Source organism: Pituophis catenifer, unplaced genomic scaffold (genome assembly GCF_029215685.1).
Source record: "Pituophis catenifer annectens isolate HBS135680 unplaced genomic scaffold, rPitCat1.0.hap2 SCAF_16, whole genome shotgun sequence".
In the NCBI taxonomy this organism is placed as follows: domain Eukaryota; kingdom Metazoa; phylum Chordata; class Lepidosauria; order Squamata; family Colubridae; genus Pituophis; species Pituophis catenifer.
This window is the reverse complement of record NW_027256896.1, coordinates 13350374-13370470: the sequence shown is the minus strand read 5'-3', so window position 1 is coordinate 13370470 and position 20097 is coordinate 13350374. Positions and strand designations below refer to the sequence as shown.

Here is a 20097-nt window from a genome sequence, read left to right as displayed (position 1 = left end):
GCGCCTTAGTTGGAGGGGGAGAAGCAGAAGAGGAGACCCACGCTCTGCTCCCGACTCCCATGCGGGTCCTTTTTAGGGAAGCTGCAGCAGCCCAAGTCTCCGCCCCTCCTCTTTGCAGGGAGGGAGGGAGGGAAGGAGGGAGGGAGGGAGAGGGGGGGCCGCGTCTCCTAGCAAGAGAGTTTTCCTCGCTGGAGAACTTGGCCAGCGCTCTGGCGGAGAGGGGTGTGGGGTGGTGAAGGTGGCGCCGGCAGCCGGAGGAGGAGGAGGACGAGGAGCGGGGACCCTCAAAAGGGAGAAGGCAGAGAGAAGGGACCGGACTCTTGTTTTTTCCCCCCCTCCTCGACCCTCACCCCATCCGCTTTCTCTGCAAAAAAACACAACCCCCCCTCCCCATTCCATTCTTTCCCCCTTCCCTCTCCGTCTCGCGTTGGGGTCTTTTGATCCCCACTCCCTACCCCCGGTCTTTTTTCCCCTACGGCGTGAGTCCCCCCCCCCACACCTCACCCCAGTTGCCCCCTCCGCCCCCCTCCCCCCGATTCTGGCCACTCCTGCTCTTCCCCCTCCCCCCCTCCTTCTTTCGGCCACTCATTCACTCTCTGGGTGCCTCTCCACACTCTACAAGTGCCGCCGCTTCACACTTCCCCTCCCCAGCTTTGGAAGCTGTGAGAAGGTGGGAAGAGGCGAGGAGGGGGGGGGGGTCTGGCGGGAGGGGGGGGAGGAGGAGGAAGAGGAGGAGGGGGTACCCCGCCCCCCAACCCCGCATGCTCGGCAGAGGCGGCCCTGGAAGGCTGGCGCGGAGCTGTCCGCGGTGCTGAAACCCCGGAGCTGTCCGCGGTGCTGAAACCCCGGAGCTGTCCGCGGTGCTGAAAGCCAGCCTTCGCTACTAAACTGCGGGGGGGGAAAAAAGCCGAGCGGAAGAGCGCACCAACGGGGCCTGCCCAAGAGAGACCCCCTTTATGTACAATCCTTGGCGCAGCGCCGGAGCGTCGGGAGCCTTGAATTGCGGCGGCGGCGGCAGCGGCAGCAGGGAAGGCAACCTCAGGTGTCCTGGTGGCGCGCTGCTGCGAAGGATGAAGGGCTTCCTCCGTTTGGTTTTGGGCTACTTGGCAGCAGACCTCCTCCCCCTTCTGCTGTGTCGGGCGCAGGAGAAAGTCGGGCAACACCTGGGCAGCATCGTGATGTTGTTCGATTCCGGCGGGAACCACAGCCGAACGGGTGAGCCGCCACCCGCCGACGCCTCGGAGCCGCCCCCCAGCCCGGAGGCATGCCGGGGCTACTTTGATGTGATGGGCCAGTGGGACGAGGCTTTCAACTGCAGCGTCCGCGGCTACCCGTTTTGCTGTGGCACGTGCGGCTTCCGTTTCTGCTGCCAGGATCAAAAGAGACGGTTGGACCAGGAGGTCTGCACCAACTATATCAAGCCCCCCTGGCTTAACGGGCGCAAGATGACCAACCGGCCCATGGACTCATCCCATGACCCCACCCGCGACAAGACCAACCTCATCGTCTACATCATCTGTGGGGTGGTTGCTGTCATGGTTTTGGTGGGTATCTTCACCAAACTCGGGCTGGAGAAAGCACACCGGCCCCAGCGGGAACACATGTCCAGGTAAGCTGAGCTCCATTTCCCTCCTCCTTCCTTTCTGGGATCCTCCCCTCCCTTCCCCTCCCCAATTCACTCCACCTCCTCCCACCCCGATGCCATATGATGCCATATGCCACCTGCCGCAGGCTTGTTCTGCTGTTTTTGTCTTGGGGGCGGCGGCGGGAGGGAGAGGGGGAAATCCCAACCACAATGGGGTGAGCATCTTCTCTTTTTGGAGTGGGGGGGAAAAAAGGAAAAATAGAAGCATGTCCCCTCCTTCAATTTTGGAAAGCTTCCATAGAGCCTTGGAAAAGAGTGGGGGGAGGGGCTCTGCAGGGGGCAGTCAATCCACACCCCTTGTGCGATAGCGGCCCAAGAGCTCCTCAAGAGTGAAGAAGACAGGAAAGAAGTCACATGCACACCTGTGCACTGGCAAATGTTGGAGAAGCAGCAACAATGGAAACCATTAAGGATGTTGGGTTAATGTAACCAGAACCACAGATAAAAAATTTCCCCATTGCATCTGTTGGAATTCTGTAGGGTCAAATGCTCTCTCTGTGTGTGTGGGGGGGACGACAAATCAACACTATGCCCATCCACCAACATACACGTATACTCACACTTGTCTACAAACACACACACTCACTCACACACACCCCTTTATCATCTTGCTACTTTGGCTCCAAAAAGTGGGGAGGGGTGTCTTTCCTCTTCATTCCCAGCCTCTTCTCCTTCCAATCCAGAGCCCAGCAAAAGCAGAGATATAGCCTAACCTAGAACCCATCAGATCAACTAACCGTGCCATTCCAGACGGTCCGACTACAACTCACAAAAACCCACCCTGGAGGTATCAACTTGCACAAGCTTGGTCAGTCCCCACGGTAGAGATAGTGATGCTTGATAGCATGATAACATCACACATGCACACACATTCTGCTGTCTGATAAGAACAGGCGCTGGGTGAAAAGCAGCGTGTGGATGAGTTTGTGGTGCACGGATTTATTTCAGAGCTATACCCACTGAGCAATGGCTGGCTTAGTTAAACCTACCCTCCCTTCTCCGTTGCCAAACAATGCTGCTGGGGTTGAGCTGTTTGCGAGTCCAATCACTTCAGGGGCCGAGGACCGGGCTGTTGTGGCCTGCTGCCTCTTTCTTGAAATTCCACCCATCGCCTTCCCAACCGAATTTTTCCCTCCCCACCAAATTTTCCCCGCTACCCACCAGGCCGTGATGGCAACAGGAGGGACTCAAAGTCGCAATTCATTTGTCAAGTTATGGGGTCTGTCTGATTCATTATGCTAATCCCCAAACACATGAAAGCAAAACAGATGGGGAGAGACATTTTTGTAGATCAAATAAAAACAATTAAAAGCAAAAAGGAGGAGGAGGAGGACGAGAGAGAGAGAAGCAAAGCAAATCGCTTCGTTGGAGGGATAAGAAGCCTCGAGAACCTGGGTGCTTGGTGGTGAATGTCTCCATTGACCATTGGGTTGGGTAACGGGGTTGAGAACTGCAGCCCATAATCAGGTGGCTTTTCCGTGCTCCCATCAGATGGATATCAGCTTATGGAAGAAGTTCTCAAGAGGGACAATGTCATCACCAGAAAATGTGTTTTTTTTTTAATGGGCGCAGCTGAAATGAGTGATGGCCGGTCTAGGTTCTTCATCTTCAGTCAATCTCCCTTCCCATTGTCTGTCTGTCTGTCTCTCTCTCTCTCTTTCCTCTTCTTCTTCTTCTCCATTCCCCCAACACCCAAGATGGACTAAACACCTGGCGCACCTTTCCAGCCCAGGATCTTGCTGCTTGCTTTGTGATTAACAGCTTCCCCCTGCATTCAGGCACCCAAAATAGTTCTCCGAATGCATCACCCATTCCTTTCACTAGCAATTATTTGCTATTTATAAACTGGCTGATGGGCGATCATCTTTTTTTTTTTTACTACCAAGGAGAAAGCCTAGCGCAGGCATCATGAGGGACCCCCAAAGCTCCTATGATCTTCTCTAAGGTTCACTAATTGGGGGAGGGGGGGGAAGGGGGAGAGAGAATGAGAGAGACTCTCCCTCCTGTTGAAGGTGAGGAATCTAATCCGCTAAATCCAGGCCAAGAAAGTTGTAAGGATGCCTTTTCGGTCTTCTGCTTTTTTTTTTTGAAAAGGTTGGAAAAAATCCTTCCTTCCCCCTATTTGGATCTCTGCCTTCCTGTAGTCTCTATATAATATCAGTATAAGGTATAATGTATGGCATTCGGGTCGCCTTACCATGTTATTTGCTGAAAGGAGAAAGAATTGGAACTGATGCGTTTACACACGCCTGGCAGTAAATCTGAGTTTCTGGGTGGTTAAACAAGGCTCCAATTTTGATCCGTTTGCTCCTCTGGGATCCTTTCTGCTTACTTCTCCCTTCCAGAGATGACCCCCATTCACCAAATCCTTTTTGTACCCTTAGGAACAACTCCAGAAATCAGAGGCGAGACTGTCTCCATTACAAATAGCCAGGTAAGAAGGAATTTTAAGTTTTAAGGGTGGGTCAAAGGCCAGTCAAGATCTGCCCTCAGATATCTCTGGCAACTTAGATCAGCAAGGATCTCCGATGCCAAGAGAGAACAGCAAAATCCAACAAATCGATGCACGCCTGAAAGAAGTGGGCTTGGAATAAGCAGGAGAGATTGGGATACAAAAAAGAAAAGAAAAAAAGGAGTAAAATACATTTTGGAGCATCTGAAGAAATTCCTGACTTCTGTATAGTCTTAAAGATATTCTGTTCTGAACCAGTTGCTTATAAAAATCTGTCTCGGCAATCGAACCTTTCCTAAAAATCCAGCAAAAGGAACATTCTTCCATTTTTTTTTCTTTCTCCATCATCGTAAGGCATGCTTTGCCTATATCCACGGCTGGTTGTTTCCAAAAAGCTTAACTTTTAGAAAATAATTTCCTTTGAGACGAATGGACTTGGTTTGGGTGCTTCTGTGTACAATGCTTACTGAGGACTAAAGAAATGAATGGAAGCTACGGTGGCCCAAACAGGAAACCTTAAACCAGAAGAGGAGCAGCGGAAAGCTTTTCGTAGGGTCTGTTTTAGGATTACTACACTACCGTCCTGAGATCAGTCAAGTACAGTACATTATAAGCAACGTCTGTAGAGAGTCTCAGAAGGGACATGGTGGCTCAGTGGCTAAGACACTGAGCTTGTCGAACGAAAGGTCGGCAGTTGAGCGGTTCAAATCCCTGGTGCTGCGTAACGGGGTGAGCTCCCGTTACTTGTCCCAGCTTCTGCCAACCTAGCAGTTCGAAAGCACGTAAAACAAATGCAAGTAGAAAAATAGGGACCACCTTTGGTGGGAAGGTAACAATGTTCTGGGCATCTTTGGCATTTAGTCATGCTGGCCACATGACCACAGAGACGTCTTCGGACAGCGCTGGCTCTTCGGCTTTGAAACAGAGATGAGCACTGCCCCCTAGAGTCGGGAACGACTAGCACGCATGTGCGAGGGGAACCTTTACCTTTACCTAATAGAGATTCTCAGTCATCTAGGTCAAAGGTGCTTTTTTTTGTCTCAAGAGGCAACTGGACTTTCTTGTTTTTTTCTTTGAAGACATTTTGCTTCTCATCCAAGAAGCTTCTTCAGCTCTGACTGGATGGTGGGGAATGGAAGGATTTTTATAAGCAACAGTGAACTGGTTCTGAACAGAATATCTTTTAAGACTATACGGAACTCAGGAATTTCTTCAGATGCTCTGAAATGTATTTTACTCCCTATTTTTTTTTCTCCATATCCCAATCTCTCCTGGTTATTCCAAACTCACTTCCTTCAGGTGTGCAATAGAAAGGAGATCTGTTGGATTTTGCTGTTCTCTATTGGAATCCGAGATTCCTGCTGATCTAAGTTGACAGGGATCTGACAGCAGATCTTGACTGGCCTTTGACCCACCCTTAAAACTTAAAACTCCTTCTTTACCAGGTGACCGGCCATTTGTAATGGAGACAGTCTCACTTCTGATTTCTGGAGTTGTTCCTAAGGCTACAAAAAGGATTTGGTGAATGGAGGCAACTCTTCAGATCTGAATGGCAGAGTTGTGAACAAGTCTAGACTGGTGTATATCCCACATTTCATCTCAATGCTATCCAGTTAAAGAGTCCACAGGTCAAGGTGTTGAGAAGATGATATTGACCAAAATAGTGTAGGATCTCATGCCGTTTGCAGTGGTTTGGATCAGAAGACCTCCCAGGTCCCTCCCAACTCTGTTATTCTGTTCTGTTATTGCAGAAGTAGATGTTGGGTTCCTTGTTGGGAAGCAGATGTTGGGCAGACCAAGGCAGAACTTAATCGAAACCATCCTACAGTTCCTTGGCCTCTCTAACAGCCAGACATCTTTCCATGACAAGTTTCACATTCTCACAGTGTCCCAAACTGTTGCAAGGCTGCATCATTCACGTAACCTATTTTATCTGAATTACTGAATTAATCCTTTTTCTGGGTTGCCACTGCAGATGTGCAAAATACAGCCTAACTTCACCAAATGAAAAGGGGTTCATTCACAGGTTATGCCTCTTTCTCTCGGGTATATTGTGCCTCTTTCTCTCACGTATATTGTGTGCATGTACGTTTGCATGTGTCTGTTTCTCTCCGCCATCTATGTAGCCTAATCAAGGTTAATACATACCAAGGCTTGTATGGAGGGGGAAAAAAAAAATATCAAGGCTTCATCTGACCTGGTTAAGCCATTAAGTGAACACGGTTGAAAGATAATCATTTTAGGCTGAAAAAGGGCAATTTATACAACTCCGTCTGCCTTTTTTATTATTATTTATTGAAGTTATTTAACAGCTTTTGCATTGATCCCAAGCTTAAATGCCTTGCTGGTGTTAAACACATCATAGCAGAGGTGTTGCATGGCATTTACCTGAAATAAATCACTTCCATTTTTCAGTTGGCTTATTTTAATGCTAGTATATATATTTTTTAAAAAAAAAATAAAAATAAAAACGGCTGCAAGAAATTAGGTGTTGGATTCCTCACCCCCCCACCCCTTTGAGGCTTCCCTCCATCCAAGTTAGCTTTCTAGACTTGGAGACCTAGAAAGCTAGAACCTATTGGTATTTTGGAAAGGTGTGAAAACCAGATCTTTAGGAGACTGTATGGAGATAGAATAGGAGGTGGACATGTGGCATCATGGCGCAATAGTTGAGAAGCATTGGCGTTTTGTTTCTTCTCTGTTTTCTGCTACGTTGCTTATTTTCAACTATAATCAGCCAGTGGGGAAATCCAAATTTTTTTTACTACCGGTTCTGTGGGCATGGATTGGTGGGCGTGGTGTGGCTTGGTGGGCATGGCAGGGGAAGGATACCGCGAAATCTCCATTCCCACCCCACTCCAGGGGAAGGATACTGCAAAATCCCCATTCCCACCCCACTCCAGGGGAAGGATACTGCAAAATCCACATTCCCTCCCCACTCCAGGGGAAGGATACTGCAAAATCCACATTCCCACCCCACTCCAGTGGAAGGATACCGCAAAATCCCCATTCCCACCCCACTCCAGGGGAAGGATACTGCAAAATCTCTATTCCCACCGCACTCCTGGGGGAAGGATACTGCAAAATCCCCATTCCCACCCTACTCCAGGGGAAGGATACTGCAAAATCCCCATTTCCACCCTACTCCAGGGGAAGGATACTGCAAAATCCCCATTCCCACCCCATACCAGGGGAAGGATACCACAAAAAAACCATTCCCTCCCCCCTCCAGGGGAAGGATATTGCAAAATCTCCATTCCCACTCCACTCCAGGGGAAGGAAACTGCAAAATCCCCATTCGCTCCCTATTCCTGGGGGAAGGATATTGCAAAATCCCCATTCCCTCTCCACTCTGGGGCCAGCCAGAGGTGGTATTTGCCGGTTCTCCGAACTACTCAAAATTTCCGCTACCGGTTCTCCAGAACCTGCTGAATTTCACCCCTGTAATCAGCCCTTTGGGGATTTGTGGTATATTCTATTGGGTGTGGTGGTTAGGCATCAGGCTAGAATTTGGGAGACGGTGAATTCTAGTTCACGAAACCAGTTGGGTAACACTTGGGCCAGTCACGCTCAACAAACTACTTCAAGGAAGAAAAAAAACCCCACCAACAACCCCTTGCCAAGAAAATTACAGAGCATAGTCTAGGGCTATGCAGTCATCAGGCTTAAAGACACAAAACACCAACAAAAGCAAAAATCAAAAGATGCGCAGAGTTGACAAATTAGAGGGACATAGAAGTCCGAGCAATCAATCCATGGGAAGGCCGTTTGGGTCTTGTTTTGAGTACATGCTATATTTGACCTCCTTAGTAAGCGGCGTGTTTAGCTCTTTTTTAAAAAAGTTTTTTATTTTAAACATAGTTAAAAAGACATACATAGACATACAACATATACAAGAATCTTAGTTTCTTTTTCAGCTACTTTTTTTTTTTAATTTGATTTATATGCCGCCCTTCTCCGGAGACTCAGGGCGGCTTACAATGTGCTCAGCAATAGCCTTCATCCTTTTGTATATTTATACAAAGTCATCTTATTGCCCCCACAAACTGGGTCCTCAATTTACCTACCTTAGAAAGGATGGAAGGCTGAGTCAACCTTGAGCCTTGGCGAGATTCGAACCTGCAGTAATTGCAGGCATCTGGTCTTAATAACCAGCTTAATAACAGGGTGCCTTAGACCACTGTACTACCAAGGCTACTTAACAGTGATCCATTTCTTACTATGTATTAATATTTACAGCTATTATAATGTTAACTTATTCAGCCTTTTTCTCCTATTGTATTTCATTTCGACTAACATGTTAATTGATCTATCACATTTTTCTCTTTCCCTTCTTCATTCCTTTAATTTATTTCCTTATTTTTCAGCCATTCATACCAATTATTCCACACTTTATAGTATTTGGTTTCCTCTTTCCCCTGAATTTCTTTAGTTAGTTTATCCAGTTCTGCGCATTCCAAAATCTTTTTAATAATATCCTTATCTGGTGGTAATTCTTCTTTCTTCCAGTATTGTGCACATATAATATGTGCTGCTGTCAATATATGTAATATGAGATACTGTGTTTCTTTAGTATAATTTTCTATTGACATCCCTAATAGAAACTGTTCAGGTTTTCCCTCTATTGAATTCTGGATTATTTCTTCGATCCAATTTTTAATTTTCTTCCAAAAATTTTTTGCCACCGGGCATGTCCACCATTGGTGATAGAATGTTCCATAACTAATCTTACACTTCCAGCATTTTGGAGAATTGCTGGGGAACATTTTCGCTATTCTTGCTGGTGGGGCATGTTTAGCTCTTTAGATGGCTTCACATGACACATTCAACCAAATAAAGATGATTTAGGGTGAGTAGGCAACAAAGAAGATTAGGGGACTGGAGGCTAAAACATACGAAGAATGGTTGCAGGAACTGGGTATGTCTAGTTCAATGAAAAGAAGGACTAGGGAAGACATGATAGCAGTGTTCCAATATTTGCACAGGTACAGTATAGTATATGTATATACAGTATAGGTGGTAATAATAATAATAATAATAATAATAATAATAATAATAATAATAATAATAATAATAATAATAATAATAATAATAATTTTATTTCTATACCGCCCTTCTCCCGAAGGACTCAGGGCGGTGTACAGCCAATTTAAAAACACAAGACACAACAATAATTAAAAATTAAAATAATTAAATAGATTTGGCCGATTTAAAACCCCAAAAAATTTAAAATACCCCAATTTAAAATTATTAAGTTGATAGCCCTGCCTGGCGGAACAACAGGGTCTTCAATGCGCAATGAAACACCCGGAGGTCGGAGATCTTGCGTATTTCCGGGGGCAGTTCATTCCACAGGGCTGGGGCCCCCACAGAGAAGGCTCTCCCCCTGGGTGTCGCCAGCCGACATAACTTGGCTGATGGCACCCTGAGGAGACCCTCTCTGTGGGAGCGGACTGGTCGGTGGGAGGCTATTGGTGGCAGAAGACGGTCTCGAAGGTACCCGGGTCCTGTGCCATGGAGCGCTTTAAAGGTGGTAACCAACACCTTGAATCGCACCCAGAAGACCACTGGGAGCCAGTGCAGCTCGCGCAGGAGGGGTGTCACACGGGCACAACGAGTTGCGCCCATAACCACCCGCGCGGCCGCATTCTGGACCAGTTGAAGCCTCCGAGTGCTCTTCAAGGGGAGCCCCATGTAGAGAGCATTACAATAGTCCAGCCGGGAGGTGACAAGGGCATGAGTGACCGTGCGCAAGGCGTCCCGGTCCAGAAAGGGCTGCAACTGGCGGATCAGGCGAACCTGATAAAAGGCCCCCCTGGCCACGGCCGTCATATGCTCTTCTAAAGACAGCCGTGTGTCCAGGAGGACACCCAGATTGCGAGCCCTCTCTGTGGGGGGCAAAGATTCACCCCCAATAGTCAGCGATGGCACCTGCTGACTATATCGGGACGCCGGCAGCCACAGCCACTCGGTCTTGGACGGGTTGAGTCTGAGCCTGTTCCTCCCCATCCAGATCCGCACGGCCTCCAGGCAGCGAGACATCACATCAAGGGCATCGTTGGGGTGGTCTGGTGGTACCTTGTTCAATAGTAGTAACTGTGAGAGGGATCTTGGAGTCCTAGTGGACAACCCTTTAAATATGAGCCAGCAGTGTTGCAGCAGCTGCCAAAAAAGCCAACACAGTTCTAGGCTGCATAAACAGAGGGACAGAATCAAGATCACGTGAAGTGTTAATACCACTTTATAAGGCCTTGGTAAGACCACACTTGGAATGCTGCATTCAGTTTTGGACGCCACGATGTAAAAAAGATGTGGAGACTCTAGAAAGAATGCAGAGAAGAGCAACAGAGATGATGAGGGGACTGGAGGCTAAAACATATGAAGAACAGTTGCAGGAACTGGGTATGTCTAGTTCAATGAAAAGAAGGACTAGGGAGACATGAGAGCAGTCTTCCAATATCTCAGGGGCTGCCACAAAGAAGAGGGAGTCAAGCTATTCTCCAAAGCACCTGAGGGCAGGAGAAGAAGCAACAGGTGGAAACTCATCAAGGAGAGAAGCAACTTAGAACTAAGGAGAAATTTCCTGACAGTGAGAACAATGAATCAGTGGAACGACTTGCCTCCAGAAGTTGTGAATGTTCCAACACTGGAAGTTTTTAAGAAGAGATCGGACAACCATTTGTCTGAAGTGGTGTGGGGTTTCCTGCCTGAGTAAGAGGTTGGACTAGAAGACCTCCAAGATCCCTTCCAACTCTGTTATTCTGCATTCTGTAACCAAGTCGAGAGACATTCACATTACAAGCGAAGCTTGAGAGCAATGTTCATCATAGGTGAGTTCCCTACCTCACCAACTCCTGGCTTGGTAGAATGCCTGAAGCCCAACCTATTTGTCATCCAACGTATCAGGTGAAGTTAGAAAATCAGTGAATGGAAAGATTTGATTAAATCCATCCGTTGAAGGAAAGCCGCAATTCCAAGAAAAGAAAGATGAATGTTAAACTGATGTGATATAATTTGGACGAGGAAGAAGCAGATGACAACTCAAATACAGATTGTCCTCAATTTACAACGGTTCATTTCATGACTGTCCGAAGTTACGACGGGACCGGGGAAAAAAAAAGGGACTTATGACCTTTTTTCACACTTACGACCGTTGCAGCATCCTCATGGTCACGTGATCAAAATTTGGATGCTTGGCAACTGACATGAATTTATGACGGTGTCCCGGGGTCATGTGATTCCCTTTTGCAAACCAAATCAATGAGGAAGCCACATTCACTTAACAGCCATGTTACTAACTTAACAACTGCAGGGATTCATTTAACAACAGTGGCAGGAAAGGTTGTAAAATGGGGCAAAACTCCCTTAACAACTGTCTCGCTTAGCAACAGAAATTTATGGGCTCCTTTGTAGTTGTAAATCAAGGACTACCTATAATGTGTATAAGGTGCAGCTGCCTATTTTTTATTACATATAATGATACTTTCCTCAACTCTGGCGAGAAAGATGATCAAATAGACATAGAAGACATAGAATTCTTTGTTGGCCAAGTGTGATTGGACACACAAGGAATTTGTCTTTGGTGCATAAGCTCTCAGTGTACATAAAAAGAGAAGATACATTCATCAAGAATCAGAAGGTACAACATTTAATGATGGTCAAAGGGTACAAATAAGCCATCGAATCATATTAGGAAACAGTCAATATAAATCGTAAGAATTCAAGCAACAAGGTTACAGTCATGCAGTCATAAATGGGAGGAGATGGGTGATAGGAACGATGAGAAGATGAATAGTAGTGCAGATTTAGTGAATAATTTGACAGTGTTGAGGGGATTATTTGTTTAGCAGAGTGATGGCGTTCGGGGAAAAACTGTCCTTGTGTCTAGTTGTTCTGGTGTGCAGTGCTCTATAGCGTCATTTTGAGGGTAGGAGTTGAAACAGTTTATGTCCAGGATGCGAGGGGTCTGTAGTTATTTTCACAGCCTTCTTTTTGACTCGTGCAGTATACAGGTCCTCAAAGGAAGGCAGGTTGGTAGCCATGGTTTTTTCTGCAGTCCTAATTATCCTCTGAAGTCTGTGTCTGTCTTGTTGGGTTGCAGAACCAAACGAGACAGTTATGGAGGTGCAGATGACAAACTCAATAATTCTTCTCTAGAACTGGATCAGCAGCTCCTTAGGCAGTTTGAGCTTTCTGAGTTGGCGCAGAAAGAACATTCTTTGTTGTGCTTTTTTGATGATATTTTTGATGTTAGGTGTCCATTTTAGGTCTTGAGATATCTACTGTTGATACTGTGATACTGTCTATAGAATTGTAAGGGAGAAATAAAAAATAGGAGAGCCAGCTTGGTGTACTGTTTAAGGTGTCAGATTAGAAACTGGGAGACTGTGAATTCTAGTCCTGCATTGAGTATGAAGCCAGCTGGGTGACTTTGAACCAGTCACTTTCTCTCAGTCTTAGGAAGGAGGCAATGGCAAACCTTCTGTAAAAAAACATGGCATGAAAAATGCAGGCCATGTCTGAGGATTGGACACAATGGAACAGAAGGGAGGGAGAAAAAATTGAAAACACAGGCAAGAAATATGAAGAAGAAGCAGAAAAGCGTAAGAGGATAATTACTCCTCTATGGAGAGAAGGGGGTGAAGACACAATTCTACATTTTCTCTCTCTTTTAAATTCTTTTTGGTAATCTTTCTTTCTGTCTGCTTGTTCATGTTACTGTTTTGCAAAATTGTACGCACATAAATATAGGCGGGGAAGAAAATAAGAGAGGTGATAGATAGATGATAGATGATAGATGATAGATGATAGATAGATAGATAAATAGATAGATAGATAGATAGATAGATAGATAGATAGATAATGTTAGTTAGTTAGTTAGTTAGTTAGTTAGTTAGTTAGTTAAATAGATAGATAGATAGATAGATAGATAGATAGATAGATAGATAGATAGATAGATAGATAGATAATGTTAGGTAGGTAGATAGATAGATAGATAGATAGATAGATAGATAGATAGATAGATAGGAAGATAAAACAAAAATAGGTATTAGAGGACAAAACAATCACAGCTTTTACCACAAGAAAGGAGAAACAGGTCTCTCCCTCCCTCCCTCTTTCATCTGTCTGTCTGTCTGTCTGTCTGTCCGTCCATCTGTCCATCCATCCATCCATCCATCTATCTCTATATCTATCTATCTATCTATCTATCTATCTATCTATCTATCTATCTATCTATCTATTCTCTCTCTCTCTCTCTCTCTACCTCTCTCTCTCTCTCTCTCTCTCTCTCTCTCTCTCTCTCTCTCTCTACCTCTCTACCTCTCTCTCTCTTTCTCTCTCTCTCTCTACCTCTACCTCTCTACCTCTCTACCTCTCTATTTCTACCTCTACCTCTATCTCTATCTCTACCTCTCTACCCCCCCTCTCTCTCCCCCTCTCTACCTCTCTACTTCTACCTCTATCTCTATCTGCCCATGACCAACTCCAATCCTAAATCAGAACACAACAGAGAGATAGAAAGGAATCTTAATCTCTTATCTTTCTGCTGAATTCATACGACCAATAAAACCTAAACTACCCAACCCTTTTTTTTTTTTTAGCCAGCACACCAAACCTAAGGCCTTAATTTGTGGTTGAGTGCTGTTTCAAACCCTAGCCCTGAGTAGAGACAAGGTTTGATTGACCACTGGCCCGCGGGAATAAACACAGATTAGACAGCAGACTCCGTGGAAAAGTGGTTGAGTGGAAACTCTAGAGAACATCGGCCCCATCCACAGCCAGGAGAAACCAGATCCATCTAAGAAATCAGAGGGGTAATTCCCCCACCCCCCCACCCCTTACGAAACTCTGCTTGTGGGTAAAGACGTTTCATCGTTTGAAGCTGAGCTGTGGGCAGACCGTTGCGAAATCAGTGCTCAGAGTCCTCTCTTGCAAACAGCTGCTTGGATGCCATGTGTGTGTGTGTGTTTGTGTGTGAACTCTCAGGCTTTGTTCGGCTTTGTGCTTTTTTGTTAAAGGCTGCAACCACAACTGGCCTTGGCTAAGCCTCCTGCATCTTTCTTCCCTGTTGCGATCCCATGTTTTCTGTTTCCAAGCAGCCAGCTGGTACAGTACCAACAGTTGGGGTGCACCTGCTCATACCATAGTTACCAGTACATGGAGATGTATTCTAGGGTGTTTTTACTGTGCTCAGATGCTTCTTTTTCTTTCTTTCTTTTTTTTTGGTGGAGGGGGGAGGGAAGAGCATTTTCTCAGTGATCATACATCTTGTACAGGGGTGGGTTCTAAATTTTTTTTACTACCGGTTCTGTGGGCGTGGCTTATTTTGTGGGTGTGGCTTGGAGGTCATGTGACTAGGTGGGCGTGGCTAGCTGGGCAGAGTCATTTCTGGAAGGTCTTCGCACTTACGACCGGTCCTCGCACTTACGACCCAACTCATTTGTTTGCTTTTAACACTGATCAGCTGTAGGACGGTCCTTTGAAGCTCCGCGGCAAGAGTTTAAACAGTTTTTTCCCCTCTAGTCATCAGCTGGGACTCAGGAGGCAGCAATAGATTGGGGGTGGGACCAAATAAGAATAAGAATAACATGTGGAGGTGGGGGGGGTGGAGGAGGGTGGGAGGGCGGGGGGGAGAACCGGTTCGGTGACGTCATATCGTCACCGCTACTGGCTCGGCCGAACTGGACCGAACCGGGAGGAACCCACCACTGATCTTGTAAGATCAGCCCCCTTGGTCTCGGATTCCTGATCCTGCTTTGCTGGAATATGAATGGAGAGTGTCAGACGCAAAGTGTCCTACCTGGACCGTGATGACCTCCGCACAGTCACTCATGCGCTCGTGACCTCCCGGATCGACTACTGCAATGCTCTCTACATGGGGCTGCCCTTGAAGACCACCCGGAGGCTTCAGCTGGTCCAGAATGCGGCCGCGCGGGTGGTTATGGGCGCAACTCGTTGTGCCCACGTGACACCCCTCCTGCGCGAGCTGCACTGGCTCCCAGTGGTCTTCCGGGTGCGATTCAAGGTGCTGGTTACCACCTTTAAAGCGCTCCATGGCATAGGACCCGGGTACCTTCGAGACCGTCTTCTGCCACCAATAGCCTCCCACCAACCAGTTCGCTCCCACAGAGAGGGTCTCCTCAGGGTGCCATCGGCCAAGTTATGTCGGCTGGCGACACCCAGGGGGAGGGCCTTCTCTGTGGGAGCCCCAGCCCTGTGGAATGAACTGCCCCCGGAAATACGTAAGATCTCCGACCTCCGGGTGTTTCGCTGCGCACTAAAGACCCTGTTGTTCCGCCAGGCTGGGCTATCAACATAATAATTTTAAATTGGGGTATTTAAATTTTTGGGGTTTTAAATTGAGCCAAATCTATTTAATTATTTTAAATTTTAATCGCTGTTTTGTCTTGTGTTTTTAAATAGGCTGTACACTGCCCTGAGTCCTTCGGGAGAAGGGTGGTATAGAAATAAAATTATTATTATTATTATTATTATTATTATTATTATTATTATTATTATTATTATTATTATTAAGACCACTCGGAGGCTTCAGCTGGTGCAGAATGCGGCCGCGCGGGTAGTGATGGGAGTGCCCCGACACTCTCATGTTATACCCCTCCTGCGCGATCTGCATTGGCTACCGGTTGCCCTCCGGGTGAGATTCAAGGTGCTGGTTATTACCTATAAAGCCTTACATGGCTTAGGCCCGGGGTACCTGATGGACCATCTGCGGCCAGCGACAGCTCCCCATCGCCCGGTGCGTTCCCACAGGGAGGGCCTCCTTGGAGTGCCGTCGGCCAGGCAGTGTTGTCTGGCGACTCCTAGGGAACGGGCTTTCTCTGTGGGCGCACCTACCTTATGGAATCAACTCCCCCTGGAGCTCCGGGTTGCCCCTGATCTGCGCTCTTTCCGCCGTGACCTTAAGACATGGTTATTTTGCCAGGCCGGATTTGACTGAAGGGGTTTTTAAGGGAAGTTTTAATGGTTTTTAGCATTTAATATTGATTTTATTTGTTTTTATTGCTGTGAGCCGCCCTGAGTCCTTTTCGGAGAGAGGGCGGCATATAAGCTTAAGAAAGAAAGAAAGAAAGAAAGAAAGAAAGAAAGAAAGAAAGAAAGAAAGAAAGAAAGAAAGAAAGAAAGAATCAGGACCACACGTTGGGTTCCAATTAGCTAATCTACTGCTCATGCCTCTGTGTAAGAATCTAGTTAATTAATGGTCAGCCCTAAATGTGGGCTAGATTGGAATCAACAGAATTTCAAGAGAGATTGGACTTATAGTTTGTGAGTACGTAATTACTCTAGGCTGATTGCTCTCTTGATGCCAACCCCAGGCTCTGTCTGTCCTTCTCCTTGTTGTTGTTGTTAGTTGCAAAGTCATGTCCAACTCATTGTGACCCCCATGGACAACGTTCCTCCAGGCCTTCCTGTCTTCTACCATCCTCTGGAGTCCATTTAAGTTCACACCAACTGCTTCGGTGACTCCATCCAGCCACCTCGTTCTCTGCCGTCCCCTTCTTCTTTTGCCCTCAATCGTTCCCAGAGTTAGGCTCTTCTCCAATGAGTCCTCCCTTCTCATTAGGTGGCCACGCCCACTCAGTCACATCACTCCCCCACCAAGCCACGCCCACAGAACCGGTAGTAACAAATTTTACATTTCACCACTGCAATGGATAGATGAGGAAATGGCTTTCTCATAATTTTGTTGTGTTCCTTCACTAAGGCTTCCTGTCTACGTAGGGCTGGTGGTGCAATGTCGCCCAAGACGGGGAGCCAGCAAGTAGGAGTAGATTTTATGCAGCCGTTTAGGATCCTCATTGTATCGTATAGTCTAGCATCGATCTTGCTAGGGTGGCATCTGTTAAGCCAAACAGGGCCACACTACTCCTACAAAGAGGGACTTACAGTTGGACCCAAACTCACCCAGCTGCCTTTTATGGCTAAGGTGGAACTAGAATGCAGAATCTTCTGGTGATTGGCCAAAGTCACCCAGCCAACTTTTGCACCTAGGGTGGGTCTAGAACTCACAGTCTCCTGATGATTGACCCAAAGGCACCCAACCAGTTTTCATGCCTCTAGAGCTCACATAAGAGAAGATCCCAGCTCTTCTCTATGAGTGTGTCAGGGTTCCAATGGATGCCTTGATGACGGTCATAATTGGAGTGTAAACTATATAGGGTCAGAGCTGGCTTGCTGTCAGGGTTCCGATAGATGCCCTAATTAAATCATGAATCTTGAGCCAGGCTTCAAAAGAAATCCAGTTATTTATTAGGAGCTTCATGTTGGCACATTCCCAGGTGAAGCCAGCTCTGACCCTACGTAATTTATGCTCCAATTATGACCCTGTTCCCCCCTCCCCCCAGGGTGTGTCTTCAATCACATTCGCCAACAGAGCAATTTTGCGGGTTGTAGAGGTCACTCCCCTTTGACTGCTGTAGGTATCCCTGGGATACAGCCTTGAGGGAGATAAGTGTGGAATGTGCATCTGTTTTTGGCTGCTGTGCAGTTTCGCCAGTTTCCCTGTACCCCTGGCCTATGGCAACTTGAGAGCAGGCCAGGGATGCTTTGTGAGTTGACATTGTGTAGTTTAAAGAAGAATAAAAACATACATCAGATGTTTGAGCTAGGTTGAAAGTTGAGATATTGAAAAGCCATATAGCATTGGCTGAATGTTAGACAGATGTAAATGAAAACAAGAGAGGAAAGGGACAAAGTACTTGTGAAATTGGGTGTTGATGAGACACTGGAAGGTAGGGAAGATGTGGACTCCAAGCTGCACTTGGTATTGAAGCTTCGTCACGAAGGACCATAATGATCTTCCTTGTAGATCCTTGAGAAGGTAGCTAAACTTGTATGTCATCTGTTCATTTGTGGCTTAACAGGCTGGAAGGTAAAAGAGAAAGGAGTCCCTGCAAATTTTACTCTGATAGTCATTGCCAACTACAGGAGGCAGTAATCATCTCTGTTTCAAGGCCATTGAGCCACCACTATCTGAAGACATCTCTGTGGTCATGTAGCCAGCATGACATCACGGAATGCTGTTACCTTCTCACTGAAGTGGTACCTATTTATCTGCTCGCATTTGCATGCTTTCAAACTGCTGGAGCTGAGGCGAGAATGGGAACTCACCCCATCACATGGCGCTTGGCTCTCGAACCTGGACTGCCAGATTTCCAACCACCAAGCCGGGTGTTTTAACTGCCGAGCCACCCCACCACCCAAGGTTGGAACAGCAGCCTATAAAAAGGTTTATTTCAATAGGCATAACGTATTCTATAAATGCAGCAATTGGTGTAGGGTTTAGTTTATGGAGTAAGCCAGGCCAACAGGTGAGGAGGAGGCAAGGGGAGCTATGGTCCACAATAGACCTCGCCATGATTTGCATTTAGTTTTGGTCGCCACGATGTAAAAAAGATGCGGAGACTCTAGAAAGAGTGCAGAGAAGAGCAATCAAGAGGATTAGGGGACTGGAGGCTAAAACATATGAAGAACGGTTGCAGGAACTGAGCATGTCTAGTTTAATGAAAACAAAGACTAGGGAAGACATGATAGCAGTCTTCCAATATCTCAGGGGCTGCCACAAAGAAGAGGGAGTCAAGCTATTCTCCAAAGCATCTCAGGAGAAGAAGCAATGGGTGGAAACTAATCAAGGAGGGAAGCAACTTAGAACTAAGGAGAAATTTCCTGACAGTTAGAACAATTAATCAGTGGAACGACTTGCCTCCAGAAATTGTGAATGCTCCAACACTGGAAGTTTTTAAGAAGAGGTTGGATGACCATTTGTCTGAAGTGGTGTTGGGTTTCCTGCCTAAGCAGGGGGTTGGACTAGAAGACCTCCAAGGTCCCTTCCCACTCTGTTATTCTATATTCTATAGTTCAGCAAAAATGCCTGACACCTAAAGACCTAAAAATCGGAAGAATCAAAATTCAAAAGAAGAAGAAGAAGAAGCTTTGAGCTACATTGCTGGAGGGAAAACAGAAGAGAGGATTTTGGTTTGTTTGTTTGTAAGCTTTTGCTCTGGCGCCATTCTCTTGTGGCTAAACTGGCTATCTGCCCAGCCTCATTTTCCTCCTTAACTCTCCTCCCAGATGTGGCTGTAATCGGCTCCTCGAGATAAGCACTCCTAAGGATTTGAGTCCCAGCTGAAAAGTCGGGCTGATACATCCCCCCTAATGGAGAATAAATACGTAGCTGAGTGATCTATATATTGTTGGGTTCTTGGTGTTTTCTGGACCGTCTTTTCCTTCTTGCAGGCTTCTCATCACCAACCCTGGTGATGAAACTTCTGCAAGAACATCCGCATGAAGACCAAAAAACAAACAAACAAACAAACAAAAAAAACCAGGTTTCCAAGAACCCAACATCAAACTAAACCGAAATAAGGATTGTTTCCTTGTGGCTTAGCTTGGGGTCTGAACTCAGCCTGGGTTGTTTATTCATTCAACTCCAGTTGTATCAACCTTCTTGACGCAAGGTTGATGATTGCCCATTTCTGCTTGAAAGCATGATTCAAAACATACCCCGAAGAAAAAAAAAAGGAACGCGATACACTCATCGTACTTTGCTGATAGAAGAATTTGGTGTTACTCATTAGCCATGTGGGAACATCTCCACCAACATGGGAGCTCTGCCAAGGAGGACTCAGAAGGCTTTCCCATCCAAAAAGGCAGAGAAAACTGGAGGAGTTCAGCTATAATTCATGCCATGAACACTGCTTGGGTTGTGAGGGTTTTTTTTTTTTGACATCTATTTAGCTCGTCTTCTCTTTCTGTGTAGCTGCTCATTTTCCTATGATTTGGGAGAGGCACAAATCTTTCTTTGAGAGACACAAATCTTCCTTCCTTCCTTCCTTCCTTCCTTCCTTCCTTCCTTCCTTCCTTCCTTCCTTCCCTTCCTTCCTTCCTTCCTTCCTTCCTTTCCTTCCTTCTCTTCCTTCCTTCCCTCCCTCCCTCCCTCTCCTTCCTTCCTTCCTTCCTTCCTTCCCTCCCTCCCTCTCCT

At 46.4% G+C, this 20097-nt stretch overlaps 1 protein-coding gene across 1 annotated transcript in view; it reads left to right on the top strand.

The window, feature by feature from the left end:
* Nucleotides 1-1118: 1118 nt before the first annotated feature.
* Nucleotides 1119-20097, top strand: part of SHISA9 (shisa family member 9) — a 221228-nt gene continuing 202249 nt past the window's right edge. The window contains exon 1 of the mRNA XM_070955272.1: nt 1119-1609. Coding sequence (XP_070811373.1) covers nt 1179-1609 — 431 coding nt within the window. The 5' untranslated portion in view covers nt 1119-1178. The remainder of the gene's footprint in view (nt 1610-20097) is intronic.